Source organism: Micromys minutus (assembly GCF_963924665.1).
Source record: "Micromys minutus genome assembly, chromosome: 5".
Lineage (NCBI taxonomy): Eukaryota > Metazoa > Chordata > Mammalia > Rodentia > Muridae > Micromys > Micromys minutus.
Window position 1 is genome coordinate 46,442,586 of NC_137974.1, and position 21,369 is coordinate 46,463,954.

The 21,369-nt window shown below is 45.5% G+C and overlaps 1 protein-coding gene across 10 annotated transcripts in view; it reads right to left on the reverse strand.

Annotated features, from left to right (window-relative positions):
• Positions 1-21,369, reverse strand: part of DOCK9 (dedicator of cytokinesis 9) — a gene marked incomplete at its 5' end in the record, with an annotated part of 234,760 nt that overhangs the window by 60,712 nt on the left and 152,679 nt on the right. For all 10 annotated transcript variants that reach the window (XM_080917116.1, XM_080917119.1, XM_080917118.1 and 7 more), the window contains 12 exons: positions 667-780; positions 968-1,146; positions 2,962-3,073; positions 3,711-3,794; positions 4,073-4,219; positions 13,549-13,620; positions 15,227-15,352; positions 16,219-16,288; positions 16,864-16,979; positions 19,520-19,609; positions 20,311-20,397; positions 21,187-21,308. In XM_080917116.1, coding sequence (XP_080773242.1) covers positions 667-780; positions 968-1,146; positions 2,962-3,073; positions 3,711-3,794; positions 4,073-4,219; positions 13,549-13,620; positions 15,227-15,352; positions 16,219-16,288; positions 16,864-16,979; positions 19,520-19,609; positions 20,311-20,397; positions 21,187-21,308 — 1,319 coding nt within the window. The remainder of the gene's footprint in view (positions 1-666; positions 781-967; positions 1,147-2,961; positions 3,074-3,710; positions 3,795-4,072; positions 4,220-13,548; positions 13,621-15,226; positions 15,353-16,218; positions 16,289-16,863; positions 16,980-19,519; positions 19,610-20,310; positions 20,398-21,186; positions 21,309-21,369) is intronic.

Here is a 21,369-nt window from a genome sequence, read left to right on the forward strand (position 1 = left end):
AAGGCTTATTGATTGATTCCATTTTAGAATGTATTTGCCCAGGACTGGATGCTCTTCCAAGGGGACCCAGGTTCCCAACACCCACATGACAGCTCACAGCTGCAAGAAGTCCAATTCCAGGGGAGCTGATGCCCTATGTGGGCTTCCACGGGTACTGCATGTACATGGCATGCTTGTATGTGGGCAACGCACACATAAAATAAGAATAAATACATCCTAAAGATTTTTAAGGAAGAAATGTAATTTTCCAAGGGTATTGTGCAGTATGACATTAGCAGAATGAAGGAAGACTGTGTAGTGGGGTGAGTGGTGTCCCCTGAAATTTATGTCCACCAGGAGCCACAATATTTAGCCTTACTTGAAAATGGAGGCCATACTGGGTCTAAATCCAGCCACTTGTGTCTTTACAAGGAAAAGGGGTGGGCTCACAAAGACTGCACACCATGTGTGGACAGGACAGAGTGGAATGACAGCCAAGATCAGTGGTGGCTGCCAGCAAGGCCAGAGGTGAGGGAGCACATTGCTCTGCAGCCCTGAAGACTCCTTGGCTTTGACTGTCCACGTGAGGGAACACAATTCCATTGTCCTAAATCACAGAGTTCACAGCCCTCTGTTAACAGGACTAAGGACAGTGCAGAGGTATTGTCACAAAGCCTGCTTACGTACACTGCCCGGGTTCACAGGGAAAGGCGACACATCCCTCACGTTGATCCGCTGGACGTTCTCAATAAGCAGACCAAACAGAGGCAGGTAGAGAGTGGCTATCCTTGCCTGGTGACTCTGAAAAAAGATACACATGGTAAACCGCGTGTTCCCTGGCTCAGTACCGGACGGCACATGGCTGTTACACTGGCCGGAAAAAAAAAGTCTCAGCCCTGTTAACAGAATTTGTCTAATGGGTCATTTCCTTATGCCACTTAGAATAAGCATTTATTATCCACTCTTCCCTCCGCTGGGAACTACTCACCCTTGAAGTGTATCTGTCATCAAAAGAATGCTTTATCAGCAGGTTCTTGAGCATGCTGATGGCAATGACTCGGATCTCCCGGAACTCCTGGAGCGCCGTGCCCACCTCCCTTAGTAACAGCCCCACCAAGAAGTGGTTTCTGCAGAATTCGTCCGTTAAGGAGTAGTCAAGCTGGAGATCTGAGAAACGGCGGAAGGGATACAGGTTGGGGGGCGGGGACACTGCCTTCTGAGCCACTCAGACTATCTCGTGTGTGGCTACAGGTGGTAAGACTGCCTCATGCAGAAAAGACGGGCAAGGCCGCTCTACTTCTTAACACATTAAATTCTCATGGGAGCCCCAAACAGATATGAATAGCTGCCCTCAATGTGGAACTGGGTTTTGTGCCAATTTTTAGAAGATACAACAGCAATTATATTAAAAATGTTATTAGCAATTTTTTTAAATGAAGTTATCGCGCTAACAGAAGTAGAGACCAATTTAATAAAATCACATCATTAAAGAGAGAATTTATACGAATGATTCATTCAAACATCATTTACTTTGTGAGTTCAGCTATCTATTCCCGGGTTATCAACGTCAACACCTTTAATCAATGCCTTTATAGCCACACCAAAACTCAATGTATTGTGAATGACACACCAGCACATAACTTATTTATTCTGCCTTCACTGAACAAGTAAGTAATTTCTTCTGCAGTCTTTTCTAAAATGTCCTCCTTAAACTAAAACTGAAATGTACAAAAGCACCACCCACATCATCGCAAGCTACATGATAAAGCTGAGAGCTCATCTGCGAGGAGGGAGACAGACAGGAATCCCCTTGAAAGAGGATCAATCAAAGCAGTTACACAGCCCCTCCCCCCCGCAAAGGAAGCACAAAGTAGGACTGAGTAGTACACTGACACCATTATTCAAGAATGTCCTACGGACCCCCTGACTTCCAGAGCCTTTCTGACAGGTCCTTGTAAATCTCCGGACACACTGGCAGAAGCCCCTGTGTCAGCAAAAAGGAAGAGAATCAAATGATCGTGTCTAGCTGTTTTTTGAGAACATTTTCTGCAGAGCAAACTCTAAGGCTGGGCCCCCCCTAAATCTCTTATGGAAGAAAACGACTTATGGTCTCTGTGCCTGGTGCAGAGTCTGGAACTTGACCCCAACAAGCTGGTGTACAGAACTCCCTCTCCTCAGTGAGGCTGAGCCCAAGTCCCTTCAGACTTAGGGGGTTTAGAGCAGCTTGAGGACTCAGCATGCAAACACAAAAGCTCACAGAAAAGCCAGGTGCCTTAAGCTCCCATTGCTTCCACTGACAAGAGCTATGCGGGTGGTGGGTGGGATGGGATCTGGGGTTAGGCACGGCTTTGTTCCTCTCCCTAAAACAGAATGCTGGGAACACCTCAGGAGCATATCTCCTGGGTTGTGACAGCAGTGTCTTCGATCCATGAGAAATGAATGCACCCATTAGTCAGAATTAGAAAGCTTGGTCAGATATGCAGGGACACCTAATCTGACAGCATACAAGCCACTGAGTGGCCACTTGCATTCCTGTCTTTAACAGAGGAAATGCAAGTGCAAGCCTCTGCCCCACACCTACCTACAGGGCTGTCATTTGACTCCACAGCTGGTGAAAGAAAAGCTAATTTACAAGAGGGGAAAGCAAAACAAAAATAAACTCAGTAAATAAGACAGATTCCTGTTATCAAAGTAAAAAAAAAATTAAAGTGAAAAACAGTCACGATGCTTATTTCTAATGAGCCCAGAAAGCTTCGGGTCTGCCTCTATCTGTATGTGTTGTTTATAGGTTTGCTGAGAAGCCAGCTTCAACAGAAGATTTATCAACAATTTTGGAAATGTAAATTACACACACACACACACACACACATCATCCATGAATAAAATCGAACTATGGGATGACATTTAAATCAACACTTTCCTTATTTTAAATGAAACACGGTTCTCTTCATTAGAAAACAAATCCATGCAGAGACAGGTTACCTTGGTATCTCTGAATTCTTCCTTTTCCAAATGGCATCGGCAAGTTCAAAGGAATGTAGTGTTCATGGTTGCACACCACCCGGAGAAACTCAAACTTGTACTCAAAGAGAGTCTGCAGGAAGAAACACTTAGACATGAAAACCTCACCAACGTTGTACATAGGATTCTAGGAAGCCTATGGGAAGTAAAGTGCACAAGCATTTACTGCTCGTCCTTTGGCCGTGGGAACAAAGTGCTTGTTTCTTTACTGATGTTGAATGGCTGCAGGGATTTGTGTAAAAACCAAACACTTCATTAAGTAATGCCTTCAGCGAACTTCAAGGCATTTATTATTTATGATCCTTTATGTCTAAAAAGGATTTCAAGTAGCTTATAATTATACACTCAATACAGTTAAGAAAATTAGTAAGGCGGAAGGTAATGAAGGAAGACAATTCTATCAGAAAGACCGTATAGTTTAAAGGTCTCTTCACATAATCTGTGATCAATAACACACAGGCTTTGGGTTTTCTAGTTGTTAGGTCATTCCAGGCGTGAAGAGAAAGACCCCGTCAGGCACGCCCTTTTCTTGTTCAGGGCTACCTGATCCCCCAGACATCACATTCATTCACACAGATAAGCGCCAGCGTATCCACAAGGGAATGAATGTGCTGAGGAACAAAACGACGATTCTGAGAAGACCCGAGAGAAAGGTGGATTTCTAGATGAAGGGACTAGACTCAAGAGATGGTGCCCAAGAACCATGCTACCTTGGGGTCCCCAGGAGCAAAGCAACTGATGTAGTTGTTGATCTGCTTGAAGACGAAGCCTCTGTCCATGAAGGTGAAGCATCTCTGGGGGAAAAAAACCAAGAGCCATTAGTTCAAACCCATGAATTGTGAAACCTTGGGTTCCAGTCTGCTTGTTACGTTATCCTTTGATACAGATGTGTACCCTCTTCTGTCTACTGAGCACCGAGCACTGAGTACTGAGCACTTAGTACTGAGCACCAAGTACTGAGTGCTGAGCACCGAGCACTGAGTACTGAGCACTGAGGGCATCACTGTGCTGGGAAGCTCCTTAGAAAGCACAGTGTTCCCATAGCAGGGGCCCTTCCCCTGGAGGTCCCTACCTTGATGAACACAGCAAGGCTGTGATTGGCATTCTTAGATGCTTCTGGGTTATCTCGAAACTTCTGTGTGATGTGTGGCATCAGCATGTTCACCACGGTTTCCACAGCATGATGATAGGAGGCCGGAAATCTCTGGTTTCGCAGTAACTGAAACATTTATGATGTTTTAGGTTATAAGACTTAGGGTTGTGGTTCAAGTCCATAAAAAAAGAAACAAACCCAAAACTAGAGTTCCAATCTAATGCACGTGAAACTGGATAAAACGTGAGATATACTCTTCCTAATGAAGTCTAGTAAGTTTGCATACACTATTTCATCAATACCTTCAAGAACAAAATTGCAAGAAAAACATTTCCCAATTTGAAAAATCAAGTTATAGTACAGTGTTTGAATTTATATTATAAAAGTGTTCAAATATGTCAAAGATCTTCTTTGACGTGACAAAGAGAATCTTGGTGGTTTATACAAATGAGAACAGAAATGCTGATCTAAGAGCTTTGGCAAAGAACCGGGGCTGGGGGCTGGGGGATAGGGGCTGGGGGATAGGGGCTGGGGGATAGGGGGTGCAGGGCCCTGCATTTCTCGTGGGCATCTTCAATGATGGCCACAAGCCAAGCATTTCTCAACACTTTTTATATTCTTTATTCAAAACTTAAAAAACAGGTTTATTTGTGTGTGCACATATAATGTGTGTGTGTGTGTATATATATATATATAATATGTAATATATACTATGTATGTGCATGCATGTGGAGATCAGAGAACAACTATGAGTTTTCCTCTATTCCCACCATGTGGGTCCCAGGGATTGAACTCTGGTCATCAGGCTTGGTGAGATGTCTTACTGGCCCTTAGAGAAAGCACTTGGCTAGGCTGAAGCCCCCAGTATCCAAATGACACCCAGACATTGATGAACACACGCAGCCAGCTTAAAGGGTGTGGCAGCCTTCTGCTTGCAAGTTAGTTCACATAAGATCACTCTTCTCGTCAACCCATACCAGAGAAAGTACCAACTGCAAGCAGTCAGCTTCATTACTGCCATGTCTCCACATGCCAGCCTCCGCACCACACACTCCTGGTTACTTTCCATCCAATCCTGCACCATCCTTATGACTTATTCTGCACGTTAAAAGGGGTGAGGGACGGTAGGAATTTGTGCTTAGTCATGCAACTGAAATGATGCATATTCAGATCTACCAGGAGTCCAATGTCTTCTGCCACATGCGACCACACTTCTTTTCCCGAGTGCACAAAGGAGGGAAGGAGCTCAACTAACCATTGGATTGAATTCCAACAGCCACAGGAATGGAGCATCCCAATTTACAAACAAGGAAGCCGATGTTCAACAGCTCAGTACTAAGTCCTAATTATCCTTCCCTTTATCGGTCTACTCTTTCTTTCCCTCTTTGGTGACCAGACCCCGTTCAAGTGCAGGAGCAGTGGCTGCCCAGGTAGACTCTATTTCCCATTCTAATTTACAGCGTGACATGGGTCACGTGACTAAGCTCTGCCTAATGGGCTGCCGAGTGGCAGGTGCCTCCCACACTCATGAAAGAATCAGATAGCTTTCATGTTCTTTTCTTTCCTATGTCTGCAGCATGCTGTGATGGCAAGCTCGCCATCACACCATGGGGAAGAAGGCAACAGCCTGGGCTGGATAATCACATAGGAGACTGAGTCCCTGGATAACCCTGGGGGGACAAGCTGTCCTTTCCAAACTGTCTTCCAGCTCACAATTTCCCAAAACAAAAAATCAGGTTTCTTGTCACATTCGAGCCACTGTTTATCCTGGCCTGTGGTGGAGTCACCAGGATATCACCAAACAGTGGGGCAAGCCACGTGGGAAAGGCTATGGCAGACAGTGAGGTTCCTGGAGATGGCGCACCATTTTGTATGGCTGTGATGGATGAGCTCTGGAGAGCCACAGCCAGCGACTTCATCCCAGGATTGCTTCTCACTGGTGATATGCCTTTCCTGCCACTATTACACAGCCTAAGGATTCCTGAGCATCAGCCCACCCTATTGATCAGATTTCCTGCAGATCAACATGAAGATGTACTTTCATATTATAATGCTGTTTAGATGAATTAATGACTTCATGGAATTCCTGATTTGATTCAAATAATTTTAGGAAGAAAGTTTTAGGAGATGGTTTTAGTTGTTATGCTAGAGAGATATAATAAAGTTAGAATCAAGAATAAAATGTGCCCACTCCTCATAGAATAGTAGGCAAAGGCTGCATAGTAAGGAATACAATGAGCTCTCACAATTACACTAAGAACAGAAATGGGCTCAGGACAGATCAAGGAAAAACATCCATTCTAGTCAGGTCCAAGGATAACACCACAGGTGTGCACTGTGATAAAGCAAGGACATGTGAAACTGTTGCTCTGAACTTATAATGAGCTTAGAGAAGGAAGCACTGCTTTGAACTTACTATCGACATCCTTCTGTAACTCCCTTTTGTGTAACGTTTTATCTGTGAGGTAATTTTATAAAAAACTTTTGTTTAAGAAGCTATAAAAAGGCTGAGAGAAGAAATAAAGTGTGGCTGTTGGGGCTTAGCCCCATCTACCGTGTGTGTGTGTGTGTGTGTGTGTGTGTGTGTGTGTGTGTGTGTGTGTATGCGCACACGCACATGTGTATGACTTTCTCTCTGTCCTTTTCTTTCTTGCTGGCAACTTAAGAGCTAAGAGTTCAGTTTCTCACTGGGCATTCTTGCCTCCCTAGATAATTAAGTTTTGCTCCTATCAGCACTATCAGGGCTGACCCTGTAAACCACCCACTGCTGTCACTAGGAGTGGGGGTTGGAGGGTGGGGAGGGATATGATTGGCCACTATCAGCACTGCCTCCAATCTCTGATGCCACACCTTGCTGGCTCCTTTGGTTACCTGGATGTTGAGCTAGCCTCCCCCAAAGCAGGGAGAACTTTAGATTGAAGCCAGGATATGTATCTTTCTGACATGAAACTGTGCATGATTTTCGGCACTGAACACCAGGACTTATGAAGATTAGACATACTCGTGTTTGAATCATTTCAGTTTTCAAACCAATAGTAAGAACATGCGTCTCAAACACATACAGAGTCAAGAACCCAGTGAAGTAGGATTGAGTTAAGAATTCGCATTGAACAGCTCTCAAAACCAGAACCTGATCTGAAAAGTTAGAAGAATTTTGTTTTCTATGTACAACCAATCACTCTGTCCTGAGAAGACAGAGCTAGGAGCCATCAGAATTTAGAATCCACACGAAGCCAACAAACCATCAGGCAAGATGGCCAACCATGGAAAAGAGGAGTCCCAGGAGATGCTGTGGGCCTTCAGAGCAGGGGCTGACCCAACCGCTTCTAAACCAGGCAATAAGGAAAAAACACCATGGACTGATATTATCATTGGAAATGGAACTGCTATACACATAAGCTCCTGCAAGCATGAAGTAGCACCAGCTACAAAGTATCCCTGAAGAAAGCATATTAACTCAGGTGTCTAGATTTTATCTGCATGTGTGGAGGTAATGTGGGGAATAAAAGCCACATCACTCAACACTGTGGGATAACAACTGGCGGATCCTAGAAGTCAGGAAATTCTGCTGGACAAATACCACAGCTTTTTTTTTTTTTTTTTTTTATAAAAACAATACACATTGAACTGAAAACAACAGACAAACAGAAAGACAGTTTGAGAATTAAAAACAAAGACAAAAACAAACAAACAAAAAAACAACGCCAAACCCTGAATCCCAGCAGCACACCAGCTAAATGCAGAACATGGACTTTACATTCTGACTCAGCTGAGCCAACTGTAAAATGACATTTTGGGGACTCCTGAGGGAAGGCCCAATATAGCTTAGGTGTTAGACGATAATGAGACTCATTGCTAATTTTGTCTCAGAGTCGTGTAGTAGTGATGTCTTTTAAAATGCCTTCCTCACTAGAGGATACAGTGGGGGGGAGGGGGAAGAAAGCAAGAATTGCAACATTGTTACTGACTGTTGAAGCTGAACTACGGGTAACAATGAACCCATCACACCACCTGCTCTGCCATGCCTTAGAAGATGTTTAAGTAAGTCTGCAAGTACGGACAAGTCACATACCCACCCACCAACAACCCTGCTGTAAGGGCAACTAGGAGCCTTTGGAGGGACAGTGACAAAGAGCCAGGGTAAGCAACTCTATTTTGACAACAAAACAAACTGAGGCCTTTTTACTCTGTAAGACACATTTGAAGGCAAGAAAGGTAATAAAGACCTAGGTAAGTGATGCCTTTTATAAAGATTGTTGCTACAAACTGAGCTGAAAGGACAAGTAAAGCCTAGGATAATGGGCTGATGTGCAGAGTGGGAATATCCAAGCACGGCTCTGAGGAAAGAGTCCCCAGACACAGGCCTCTCTGGCAAGCAAAATCCTACTCCTTGGCACAGCCTGGTGTAAGGTCTTATGTTACCATTTCTGCAGTGTCCCCCACTAGCCTAGGCTCTGCCACCAGCTGCCCTAAAGGATGTTGACTGTAAGGGTTTTCTTATCTAGTACTTGTAGTCACAGGCCTAGACGACTGTAGCCTATCCACTGTGCATACTCTGTATAAATGTGCTGTTGTCCTCCTGAGGAGACTCTCCCTGAAGACCCAGACCCTGCCTTGCTGTCAGAGCCCTGTGAACATTGCTGCTAAAACCAGTGTCAGATCACCTGGAACTGGAATTACAGTTGTGAGCCACCATATGGGTGCTAAGAATTGAGTCTGGGCCCTCTGCAAGAGCAGCAAGTATTCCCTACCTCAGACTTCATTTTTTGAGTCTTGACTTTGCTTTGAAGCCCTAGCTAGACTTGAACTCATGACCATTTTCCTCTTGCTTCCCTGGGCGGATTACAGCATAAACCACCACAACTGATTAAACCCAGACTGTCCAAGTAAAATGTTTAGCGAGTTTTGACAGGTAAACAGAGTTGCATAACCACCAAGATCAAGGAGCCTACCCTCCTTCCTCTGTGCCTAGATGCTGACAATGACCACTCTGTTTTCTGTCCCTGTAATTTTTCCTTTCCAAGAATGTCTTAAATATAAATTAATTCATCCATGGAGTCTTCTGGGTCTGAATTTTACTTCAATACTTCTGAGGGTTGCCCATATTTTTGCAAGAATGAGCATTTTGTTCCTTGTTATTACTAAGTGGTATTCCATCATACTGAGTCACCAACAATTCATCTCTCCATTTCCTACCCGATGGGCATTTGGGTTGTTTCCAGGTTTGAGATCTTGTGAATAAAGCTGCTGTGCACATTCATGCACAGGTCTTTCTGTGGATGCATGCTCTTATTCCCTTTCAGTAACTCTGAGGAGGAAATCGCAGGACTGAATGAACGGCTATCTTAACATCTCTTATTCATTCATTATTCATATTGCTGGGTAAGGCCTGCTGTCCGTGCAGAAGGCTCATTTGCCTCTGCCCTGTGTGTGGCACCCTTTGAGGCCCAGGTAAAGATCATCTCTACCTCCACCTTTGCCTCACGTTTGGCTCACATAAAAGCCTTCCAACGTTCTGTTCTTATCGTCCCAAGTGACTTTAATCCTTTTATATTTTTCTTCTGCGCTCCATACCTAATAAACTACTCAGAACACTTGAAGGGTGGATACATGGGAGCTAATATCCAGGCCATCACAGGGTTGTTCATATTTGGTTTAGGGGAAGCCCAAACAATCTCCGCATCTTTCAGCCTATGTTTACCGCACTTAGATAATAAAAGTTTTCTTCTTGCTTGAAGGCAAAGCACTTAGGACATCATTCTGCCTCTGTGGGTTTTCTCACTCCTTCTTAAGGACAGACACCTGTGGGATGCCAGGACTCAGCTTAAAACAGCGTGGGAGGAAGGAAGTGGAAGGCAAGCCTGAGGGAGTTACAGTCACCAAACCTAAGTTATAAAAAGAAGCTCCCAAAAGTGTTGCCCGCAGATGCTGAGTCGGAGGAGACCTTCCCAGCTGGCCCTGCTGCTAGGTGGCCTTTCTCAAAAACTCCTCTTTGTAACTCCCAAGCACCTGCCTTCTCTGATGTCCCCAAGGCTGCTCTGGTCACATGAGAAGCTGCAGGGCCATCTGCTGGAGCTGCTTTCTGATGCTTTCTGAGTACCAACTCTTCAGTGAATGCTTCAGAATGTGGTTTGAATGACTGGGGGCTGGAAGGTGGACAGACCTCCACCTTTAGCCACAATTCAGCAATGATTTATACATTAATTAATTTTATTAAGTCAGTATGTGTGGGTGGAGACGCCCAACTACCAAAAGGAATGTACACAGACGTACACTGAGCACATGAACCACGGCTCCTCACACAACTCCTCCAGTAACAACAGCCAAAGCAGCATCAACTTATGTCCCAACCCAAGGCCCAGAGGCCCCTACAGATGAGTCAGTACCTCATTACGGTACTCTCAAAGACTCACTAATGAGGATATCAAAGTCAGCAACAGAAAAATATCAGAATAAATTCAGAACATTTAATATTAAAAACATAAAAACCCAAGATGATTTGACCCAAGTTTTGTAAAGAAATCATGAATGACAAAGGAACTTGTTCCCTAAACCATATACGTATGTATGTGTGTGCATGCATGTGTGCTTGTGTGGGTGTGTGTGTGCATGCGCGCGCTTAAGTGATTCGAACTCTTCTTTTGGAGCCCAAGCCCTCTTACAGGCACAGCTGCACAGACTTTTTCTAAGACGTCTAAAAATTCCCTCTCTAAACATTGCTTTCGGACCAGAATACAATTAAGGTAGGGAGAAGACTCTGCAATTCCAAAGACAAACACAGCATTTCTTAGAGAAGAGGGGTGAGGAACCCGGTCAGTCTGGGAAGGGCGGAGCACCTCCAAGTGGCTCTTACTCTGGCAGCTCTTGGCTCCAGGAAGCCACATGATCTGAAAAGATCATTCTAAGTTGTCTAGTTCTGTGACAAAGGTTACAAGCTGGCAGTCGAGCACACTCTTGGGCCACTCTTACCTGTCCCGTGCTGTTTCAATTTAGCACCGAGAACAAACATAGGCTGCTAAATTCCTCTCCCGATTTCCTAATGCTTGAAACTGATGGTTGATGGTGTGTACAGTTCTTGCACAAGTTGTGAGCAGTGCTCATGGCCCTCCTGGATCACCTCTCAGGGGGCCTCTGCTGCAGTCTGCGCAGGGAAGGGCAACTGTAACTCCCTATGACACGAGCTGCCTGTTCTTTACCACCCTGGCTCTTTTCTCCTCCTAGGCCGGGCCGACTCCCCTGTGCAGCAGAACCCATCTGGGCCGGGCCGACTTCCCCCACTTCTCTTCCACATGTCTCCCTCTGTCACTTGCTCCTCTTCTCATGGTGACTGTCATGAGGGTACACGCTCTACCTAAACTACCCTATTTTTATTATGCCGAAGGGTTATTTGCTGCGAAGAACTGATATGCTTAAAATATAATCAAAGTACCATGTCCTCCAAAGTGATCTCTTTTATTTATAGTTAAAAAACAAAAGTCACTTCAAGGCTTTTTTTTTTTTTTTGGGTAGGTTGAACTGCACCCCCAAACTCCCATGGTGAAGATGAGTTTTTCCCTAAGTGTTTTCTTGTGTGCTCCGCCCTGTCTCTCACATGAGTGCCATAGTGTGAATGTGGACGTCAACTGGCTTTTGCCTTCTACCTTGTTCGAGACAAGGTCTCACCAGAACAGCACTGGGATTAGAGACATATGGTAGCATGCCTAGCTTTCATGGGCTCTGCACATTTGAACTCAGGTCCCCACTTTTCCACAGAAAGCACTTTCCCATTGGGTCACTGCCCAGCCCTTGGGTTTAGGCTGTAGCACCCCTGAAATGTCCCAGAAGGGGATTATATTTAAGACAGGCCCTTTAAAGAAGAGACCAAGGTAAAGTGATGTCATTGGGGTGCACATTAGTCCACTGTGACAGGTGCCACACAGGACATAACCCTTTGCAGAAGAAGCAACTCTCCATAGGCAGAGCAGGCACCTCAGAGAGGTCAACCCTGCAGGACCTGGTCTACTCCAGTGATGCTCTACAGTAGCAACAGAAAACCAACAGAGCCTATAATCCCGTTACACTTGTAACATATCTTGACTAAAAAGTGATACAATGAAATGATGTGTGTATAAGGGTGCACACTTGGCTATATATTGCCAAGGAACCAATCTGCTTGATTCTTCCTTGGCAGGCTGACTTGGCATGAACACAGAGGGTACATATCTCTGTGCAAGGCAAATGCCACCCTCCCACTCCATCTGGCATCTCCCTACAAAGTAAAAAACCAAAGTCTTTAGGCTGGATTGAAAAAGAAAAAACAACCAAACACCAAGGAAGCCTGACAGCCGGTATCAAGGCCTGCTCCACAGGTAAGCATGGCTTCAGGCTCTGGGCTACTGTTCCGCTTCTATGGAACCTTAGCCCTTGAGCAAAATGCCAACGTCTCCATCCTCTGACAGCATCCCCTGTCAGGGCGTTCTCTCTCTCCCCTTCCCCTCCCTCCCCCTGCCTTCCTCTCTCCCCACCTCTGTCCCTTCCTTTCTCCCCCTCTCTCCCTCTCCCTTTCCTTCTCCCTCTCTCTCCCTTTCCTCTTTCCCTCTCCCTCCCTCCTCCCTTCTCCCCACTCTCTAGCATCCAAAGGGCATCCCTACAACCCTCACAATCCCTCCTGCTCAGTCACCCTCACACAACTGCAGCAGAGCCACAATTCACTGTCACACACAACTCCCAACTCCGGGATCAGAAACAGCTATTCCAGTCACCAAACAGAGAGTGCTGTTGTCAGTGTGTCCTACATTAGCACTTCATAAAAACCTTGAGCCTCAGAGAGCCACAAGGCCACATCCTAACAGGAAACACCAGTCCAGAGACAGGACCAATTGTGTGGGGATGAGCCTCAAGAGAACAGAGAGACAAAATATCCCAGTGGGAACCAGGGGACAGGGTCAGAGAAACAAACACCCAGGTACCAGCAAAAGGAGAGGGGGAATTCGAGACTGTATGCATATCCACCCCAAATTGTCTATGAGGGCCTGTTAAGTGATTCTAGAGAACAGCCACCCAGTGAGATGTGGCCATGTGTAGACAGAGTATGTATATGGTGGTTAAGACACTTAGTGAACACCATATGACAGCATCTTAAATTAGTGTTCAAGAAGATAGTCCTAGCTCAAAAACATTATTCAAAGAATAACCGTACTTTTCTTTGGATTCAATAACAGGTAGTCAGGAACCAAGCCTTGAGCTCGACGCATCAGCACTCACTAACTGCAGAATTAGGGGCAAATAATGACACAAACATCCCAGCCTCAGCCTCCTTATACAAAAGAATGTGCAGCCCTCACAGGACTGTTGTGAAGCTGCCAACACTTAAAACAAGCCTGTCCCCAGCACACAGGAAACATGAACAGGTGTAAGCTTTCAACCCAGTAAAACAAATCTCCCCCAAACGAACAAGTCCCAATGGAGTAACATACCTTAACTTTGTTATTTTCAATCAAATGCTGAGCCATGGACTTTATCAGCACATCAAAGAAAAACCAAGAGTACTAAAAGAAAAGGAAAAAAAAAAAACACAAAAATAACACTTTATTAGGACAGAGACCAGCTCTCTGAGGCTGGCGACATTAGCAGTGAGAAGCAGGTATGGAAGGCGAGGCACACTGGACAGACTCTCCTTAGGTCCAAGGGGTGGGTGGCAGAGCTCTGCTCCTTGTACACACTCAGCCACACATGGCTGCACCCACCAGGAGACCTCTCCTGCTACCCGTACTGCTGGATCATTGTAGAGACTTCCCTCTGCCAAGTGCTGACTTAGGGATCTGTCTATACCATCATTAGCAGTGTCCTCCACACTGTGGAGGTGACAGTAAGACTTTGAAAATGGCCATTTAACTCTACGGCTCTCATCTGAGACCAAACTTATCAAACTTGGACCTGGAGAACTAATCCTGATCACTTAAGTTTAGCAGTGATGGTGGCAACTGTGATAAATGCACACACACACATAGGCTTAGCTGGTTAGGCTGTGAAGTTTGTATTTTCTTTTTCACACACACACAAACACACATTTTTGGAGGGGAGAAAGGGTCTCAGTTAGTTCCTGTTTGTCACCAACTTATCATGTAAGGAAGGATGGCCTTGAACTCCAAATTCTGGTTATCTCCAAAATTTTGGGATTATGGGTGTGAGCCATCACAAATTTTTTTTAAAAAATAAATTAAGTAGTAAAAATCTTTTTTTTACTGATAGAGTTCATGTTGCCCAGGGTGACATAAAAATTATACACTCGAGCGAAAGGATCTCAAGTGATCTGAAAGAGTGATGCCCTCCATAGGTTTGGGCATTAGCGCTTGGTTTCCAGGTGGTAGGACTGTTTTGGGGGAGGTTATGGAATCTTTAGGACATGTATCAGTGGGTGTGAGCTTTGAGGGTTTACAGACCTGCTCCATTTCCAAACCTAACATTCTCTCTCTCTCTCTCTCTCTCTCTCTCTCTCTCTCTCTCTCTCTCTCTCTCTCTCCCTCTTCCCCTCTTCCCTTGCCCCTCCCCCTCTGCTTGGTGTTTTCAGCTGAAGATGTGATCACTCAGATTTCCACTCTGCTTAAATACCCCTCCCACCACTATGTGCTCCAACCAATCTGAAACCAACCTTAGACTAAACTAGACTCTGATCATGAAGTTGCCTCTGGTCAAGGTGCTAATCACAGCAACATAAGAGTACCTGATACACACTCCTTCCTATTTAGAGTCCTGGGGGGCTGGCACCACAGCCATGTGCTGCCGTGGCCCACTCTCAGTTTACTTATCCATAACATAATATTTGTGTACATCGTTAGGACAACATGTAGTGCTTTAACTCAGGTTATCTCAAACATTTTCGTTTCTTGATGGTAACAACTTCCAAAACTTCTTTCTTCTAGGAATCAAGGGAATGCTTGGTACATCTACTTTCTGTTTTCTGTTCTCACGCTGCTGTGCCATCTTGAGTGGCTCTTAGTAACCATTCCTCACCCTCCCCGCCCCAGCCCTGCAGTCACCAGATAGCTGCTATTGCTTTGGCGGATGAAGCCGGGAAGCACTGTGCTACTGAGACCCATCCCCAGCCCTTGAAGACCTCTCTACAGCTAGGAGCACAGCTGGCTGCCATGTTACCTTCAGAAGTTTGTTGCTGGTAAGGAAATCAGCAGAGGGCTTGAGTATGGTGGTCATGGATTTCGTCAGCTCCTCGTGCACCGTCTTATACTCTGATGCTATATACGGCTCAGCCTTATAGGCGAACTTTGAAAAGAAAGAGAGAGGAACTTTACAGGACGGGTCCTTCCACAGTAGGGGCAGAAATCTTGTGAAGCTTCTGACAATGGAGATCGGGGCTGCGGTGCACATTCAAGGGTGGGAGAAGGGATGGAAACGAAGGTGGGAGGGTGACTGCCATGGGACAGAGAGAGGGTGGCCAGGATGTCTCCAGAGAACCCATCCAAGACATGACAACTGTGCGAGGTCGCTCAGAGCCCAGCTGGTACACAATACCATCTGTGACAGAACTGAGAACGGGCCACGCGACACAGTAACAGATCCTGGAGAATCTAAATTCTAGTTCGTAAAGTGCCACAAAGCCACAGTCCACATGTAAGAGGATGCGTAACTTTTTAGAATGGTGTTTGTCGTGTGCTCATTTAATACGACACAGCAAGGATCTATTGCTGTTTATGCTAGCAACTGTTCCACATGGTCTTTTCACTTGACTGTGGCCAGAGTTAACCTTCCAGTCTCGAAGGCAGCAGGGATGCTGGGAAATTTTAGGTGGTTTAAAAAAGAACATGAAGACTGCTAATGTGTAATGGTCTACCCAAGATCAATTAAAACAATTCTTGTTTCACACCCCCCCCCACCAGTTGATCTTGTAAAAGGTACATTCATCTTGTAAAGGGTGAAATTAGCTCCTAAAGGAAAGGCTGCCTATCTTCTAACTCCCCTGGTTCAGGTACAAGCCTTGGCAGAAGGGACCAAAGAGATTCATAGGTATCAAATTCCAAATGCACCCCCAAATAATGACGCTTGTTAGAAGTCTTTGGAAGGAAACTTGGAGAGCCACAGCTATAATTGATTGTAGCAGCTTGACTTATTCATTTATTTATTTTACATACCTTAACATATGACCTCAAGTGGCTCTCCAATCCTTCCTCATGGCACTGGGCAACCACATGAATAATGACCCTACACACCACAGAAATGAATAAAGCAATGAGTAGTGATATGGGAATGGGAACATCTTGCTATCTTCACAGCAGCAGAACGGTGATGCTGTTGGCACTTAGCAAACAAGGAGACAAGGAGTCAGATGTGGAGCCTATGTGGGAGAGTAAGGCATCTCTCCAGTAAAATGTTCAGCTCACACTAGCATCCCAGAGAGGCTCCAGGTGTGGATAGACTGAACAGAAGAAGAGCATCCATTTATTCACTCATCTGTCCATCCATCCATCCATCGACCCATTCATTCATTCACTTGTCTATAAATCTGTCTATCCATCCATCCACCCACCCACCCATCCATCCATCCATCCATCCATCCATCCATCCATCCATCCATCCATCCATCCATCCATCCATTCATCCAACTGTCCATGTATCCATCTATCCATTCACTCATCTGTCTATCAATCCACCCATCCATTCACTTGTCTGTAAATCCATCTGTCCATCCATCCAACTATCCATTCACCCATCCATCCACCCATCTATCCATCATCCATCCATCCATCCACCCACCCATTCCCCTATCCCTGCCTTACCGAGTCACATTAACTGCAACCTCCTCCTGGGTGGCTCTGGTGAGGACTCGGAATAGCTGGTTTAAAATGGTCGGCAGGAAGGCGATCATCACATGACCTTCCATTGCATGCAGACTCTACACAGAAGAAATGGCAAAACGTGTGATTTTTCTTAAAAAAAAAAAACTATTTTATTTCAATTATTTATTTTGAGGCGGGGTCTTATTATGAACCCAAGCTGAACTGAAATTTCTGGTGCCAGTGACTCTTACACCTCAGCCTCCCAAGTCCCTGGGTCAACAGGTTCATTCCACCATGCCTACTATGTATTCTAAGGTAATATCCATTTCAAGTAAGGAGAGAAGAACTCCCCCTAACGTGAGTGGAAAGCAGAGGGCATTCAGGGTGGCTCTCAAGGATGCCTTTGTCCTAAACTGCAGGATTGGTGAAGATGATCCACAGGGGAGTAAAGACTCTTAACTAGTTGTCCATAAGCCAGGGAGCAAGTGGAACATTATAATTACAAGAGCTCTTTAAAGCAGAGAGAGAGGTAGAAGAGGAACCAGGAGGAAATGTTCCAAGAATGGTCAGAGAGGTCTTTCCTTGTCACTGAAGTGGAGGAGAGGCCAGCAGTCATAACATACGTGTGTTCATTATTTTAACTATGTAGACTGTTTTCTCTTGATTAGATTAAATGTAAGTTTCCACCGAATCTCTCACATCTTATTTTGTCCTATACCTGGGATGCCATTTAGTGACTTTGTTTTCAAAGTACTCTTCAATAATCAAGTTCTGTATCAAAGTCCCCTCTCACTGCTGTGTGATGGCTCCAGGAACAAACCCAGCTCCTGCACACAGCTGGGCAAGGCTAGGTATATTACCTCAGGTTAGGTATATTACCTCAGGTTAGGTATATTACCTCAGGCTAGGTATGTTACCTCGGGCTAGGTATGTTACCTCAGGCTAGGTATGTTACCTCAGGCTAGATATGTTACCTCAGGCTAGGCATATTGCCTCAGGCTAGGTATGTTACCTCAGGCTAGGTATGTTACCTCAGGCTAGGTATGTTGCCTCAGGCTAGGTATATTACCTCAGGCTAGGTATGTTACCTCAGACTAGGTATGTTGCCTCAGGCTAGGTATGTTACCTCAGGCTAGGTATATTACCTCAGGCTAGGTATGTTACCTCAGGCTAGGTATGTTAACTCAGGCTAGGTATGTTACCTCAGGCTAGGTATGTTACCTCAGGCTAGGTATATTACCTCAGGCTAGGTATATTACCTCAGGCTAGGTATATTACCTCAGGCTAGGTATATTACCTCAGGCTAGGTTACCTCTGTCTACCCAATGCTGTGCACATTAGTATTATCTCCTACAATGACTGAGATGCTTTTAAAGGGCCAGGATGGTTAGAATTTGAGTGTGTCCTTCACAAAGGCTGTGACAGAAGCTTAGTCCTTAATGCAAAATCAGGAATAGGTGTGGTCTAAGGAGAGGCAATCAGGTCATAGGGGCTCAAGCTTCAGGACTGGGTCACGGAGTCTGCTTGAGTGGGTTCCTTATAAAATGATGAGTTTGGTCCTCCTCTCTACTGCCCAAATCATGCTTTGATCCTTTCTCGGCCCTCAGAGTTCCAGCTTCAGGCAATCTGTTACAGCAGCAGCAGATGGCTAAGCCAGGACTGCTTCTTTCATGCCAGCAGCAGGTAAGTGTAGGGCAGTGGAGCTGCCACCAGACAGAAAAACTGGGAAGGCAGCAGCAAAGTGCAGAATGCAAGTAAGACTGATAATCAAGAGTGGCAGGAATCTGGACTAGCTCTGGCCAGATTCCTGTCCTAGAGGACATGACTACAACACCACACTAAGAGGACCATGGCAACCTGCCTCAGAGCTTATAAACCTAGAGTTCTCTGTGCCTATGAGGTATCCAGCAGCTCAGAGTGTTTAGCCAACGAATATCCCTTCCCAGGCATCCCTACCTAAACAAGGTATTTAATCTCTGGTTCACCCTGAATAAGAAGTATGCATCCACATCTGCCAGGAATAAAGCAGTTTGGACAAGCAAGGAATGACTGGGGGAAGGCTTTCCTCATACAGAGCCACGCCTAAGTCTCCTGCAGAAGGCCCTTCCACACTCCTGGCACTCACTGTAAGCTAAGCTGGATCCCCTCTGGGTTCACTGCAAGCCTGCATGCCCCAGTCCTAGCATACCCCATTCCCAGCTCCTCCTGTCCATAGTGGCATCTGGGTGCACAGGAGTTTGAGAACCACAGCCTACGTCCCAGCCTCCACTGTTTCTCACCCAGAGAAACATGGGCTGGGACCCCTATCTTAGGCTGCCTTTTGCCTCCCTTGAGCAGCACCCTGGCAGCAACTAGGCAGAGGAAGAAAAGCAGCAAAGCACCCCTGGGTTTTGCTTCCCCAGCAGCGTTCAGACAGTCAGCACTCAGCAAAGGCCTATATCGAGGGAGCACAAGGCACTAGCATCCAGGCAGGAGCAGAGTCTGAGTTCACTCTGGTCACCATCTAAAGGCCACATGAAATCACCATGACAGCAGCCAGGTAGAAACATCCATACAGAAGCTTACAAGGGGCCAGCAACAACATTCACCACCAAAAAAGAAACCCAATTTACCTCCAAAGACATTTACAAAAGAGGAACTAAAATCCATCTGGTACCTTAAGGTATTTTACTAGTTCACTCCCAGAGGCTTGGGCTCCAGATTCTGTTTTCTGACAGTATTGGAAAAAATTATGTAAATGCTGATCCTAGGTTGAGGGGCAGGGGGAGAAGGAGAAGAAAGTCTGTTAGTATTCTAGAAACAAGAGAATCTGCTTCAGGTAACAAACATGAATGGCTTATAAATATGTATTCAGTATGTGTGTGTGTGTGTGTGTGTGTGTGTGTGTGTGCGCGCGTGCAGTTGTACATATACATCTCTGAGAATCTGACTTTATGTACTGCTTATCTGTGGAGGGGTGCTCACACCAGTATGTGCTCACACCAGTATGTCCGAGAGGAAACTGGGAGCCCTCTTCCTTTGAGGCAGGGTCTCTTCTCTGTGAACCGGACAGAGCTCAGATTTTTCTTGTCTGGGCTGGAAGCCAGCAAGCCCTAGCACCCTCATGCCTTTGGAAGTGGGGTGCTGGGTATGTGTGAGATGCAGGGCTTGATTCCGTACCTGCTGCTCTTAATTACTGAGTCATCTGCCCAACCCCACGGATGGTTTTTAAGGTTATAAAATTGACCTGTACAAACTACATCTAAAGACTTTCCATTGGAGGACAATTGTTGGAAAAAAATGTCAGAGACTTATAAAGTACTTGTCATGGATATGAGCATATCCCACGTATCTATGTACTTTCTTCAAATACAGGCCTACAGTGTAAAATATGCTCATAAAACAGCAGGATTCTGTCTTACACAGATGAGCGCATACACACAGTCACTGAGATGAGATGAGACGCACCTGAGTGTACACTGTGGAAACCAGATGAGTGGAGATTTTCAACAGTGGCTTGCCTCCTTCCACCCACTTCACTTCTGGACCATAATGCTGAAAAAAAATTAAGGGAAAAAGATCCAAAATGATTAGCTATCTCAGCCATCAGTGAGGGTACTGGTGAAGGTCTGAGGAGAGCTACATCTGCTGTGTGTGGATTTATATGCCAGTTTCGTCCCCTGAGCACACACCCTTCCTCCTGGGCTTTGTAAGTTGTCCTGCCTGCTGCAGCTGTCAGAGACGACTGTCCATTTCACTGGGACTGGCTCTTACTCCACCAGTATCTAGTTACTTTCTGAGACAGGGCCTCACTATGTACCCCTGACTTGAGTCTGTGTAGACCAGGCAGACCTCAGACTCTCAAAGGTTCACGGCTGCCTCCTAAGTACTGGGACTAAAGGTGAGCTCTGCCATGCCTGGTTTCCCATGTCTCTTAAGCAGACCTAAGCTCGGGGCACCGAGAAGCGAGGATGACTCCAGACAGAGCAAACAGCCATGTTGGGAAAGAGATTTACCTCCCAGGGTCTATATCAACTGGAAGAGAATTCCTGACAACTCATCATTACTGGGACACTGTTACTTCTCAGGAAGGACCACGCCAGGCCCGGTACCTCCATGGCATTGTCAGCCCAGGTTTATAAAATGCCTGGGCTATAATTCTGATGTTGTGCTAAGTGTTATGAGAAGCACACATTTACTTCAAAATAAATTAAGAAAACCAAATGTTAGGACTGATAAAAAAAAAATGTGTGCTGTTTTTGTTGTGAGTTATTGTTGTGTTTGGCCGTTCTTACTGTTTTCTAAAGGAACAGTGTCAAACCAAATATTCTTACAATCCCATACCCTGCCCATGCTGAGCTCCTGGTAGCCGAGGTAGCCAGATGGCAGGTTCGCTGAGACAGGGATAAGCTGCTCGTTCGTCAGCACCCTTCCGTCCTTCAGGAGAGGAAGCCAGGAGAAGCCGACTGTTGAGAACAAAGAACAACAACAAACCCACAGTGAGCTCACCCACTCCTGACGGAGACA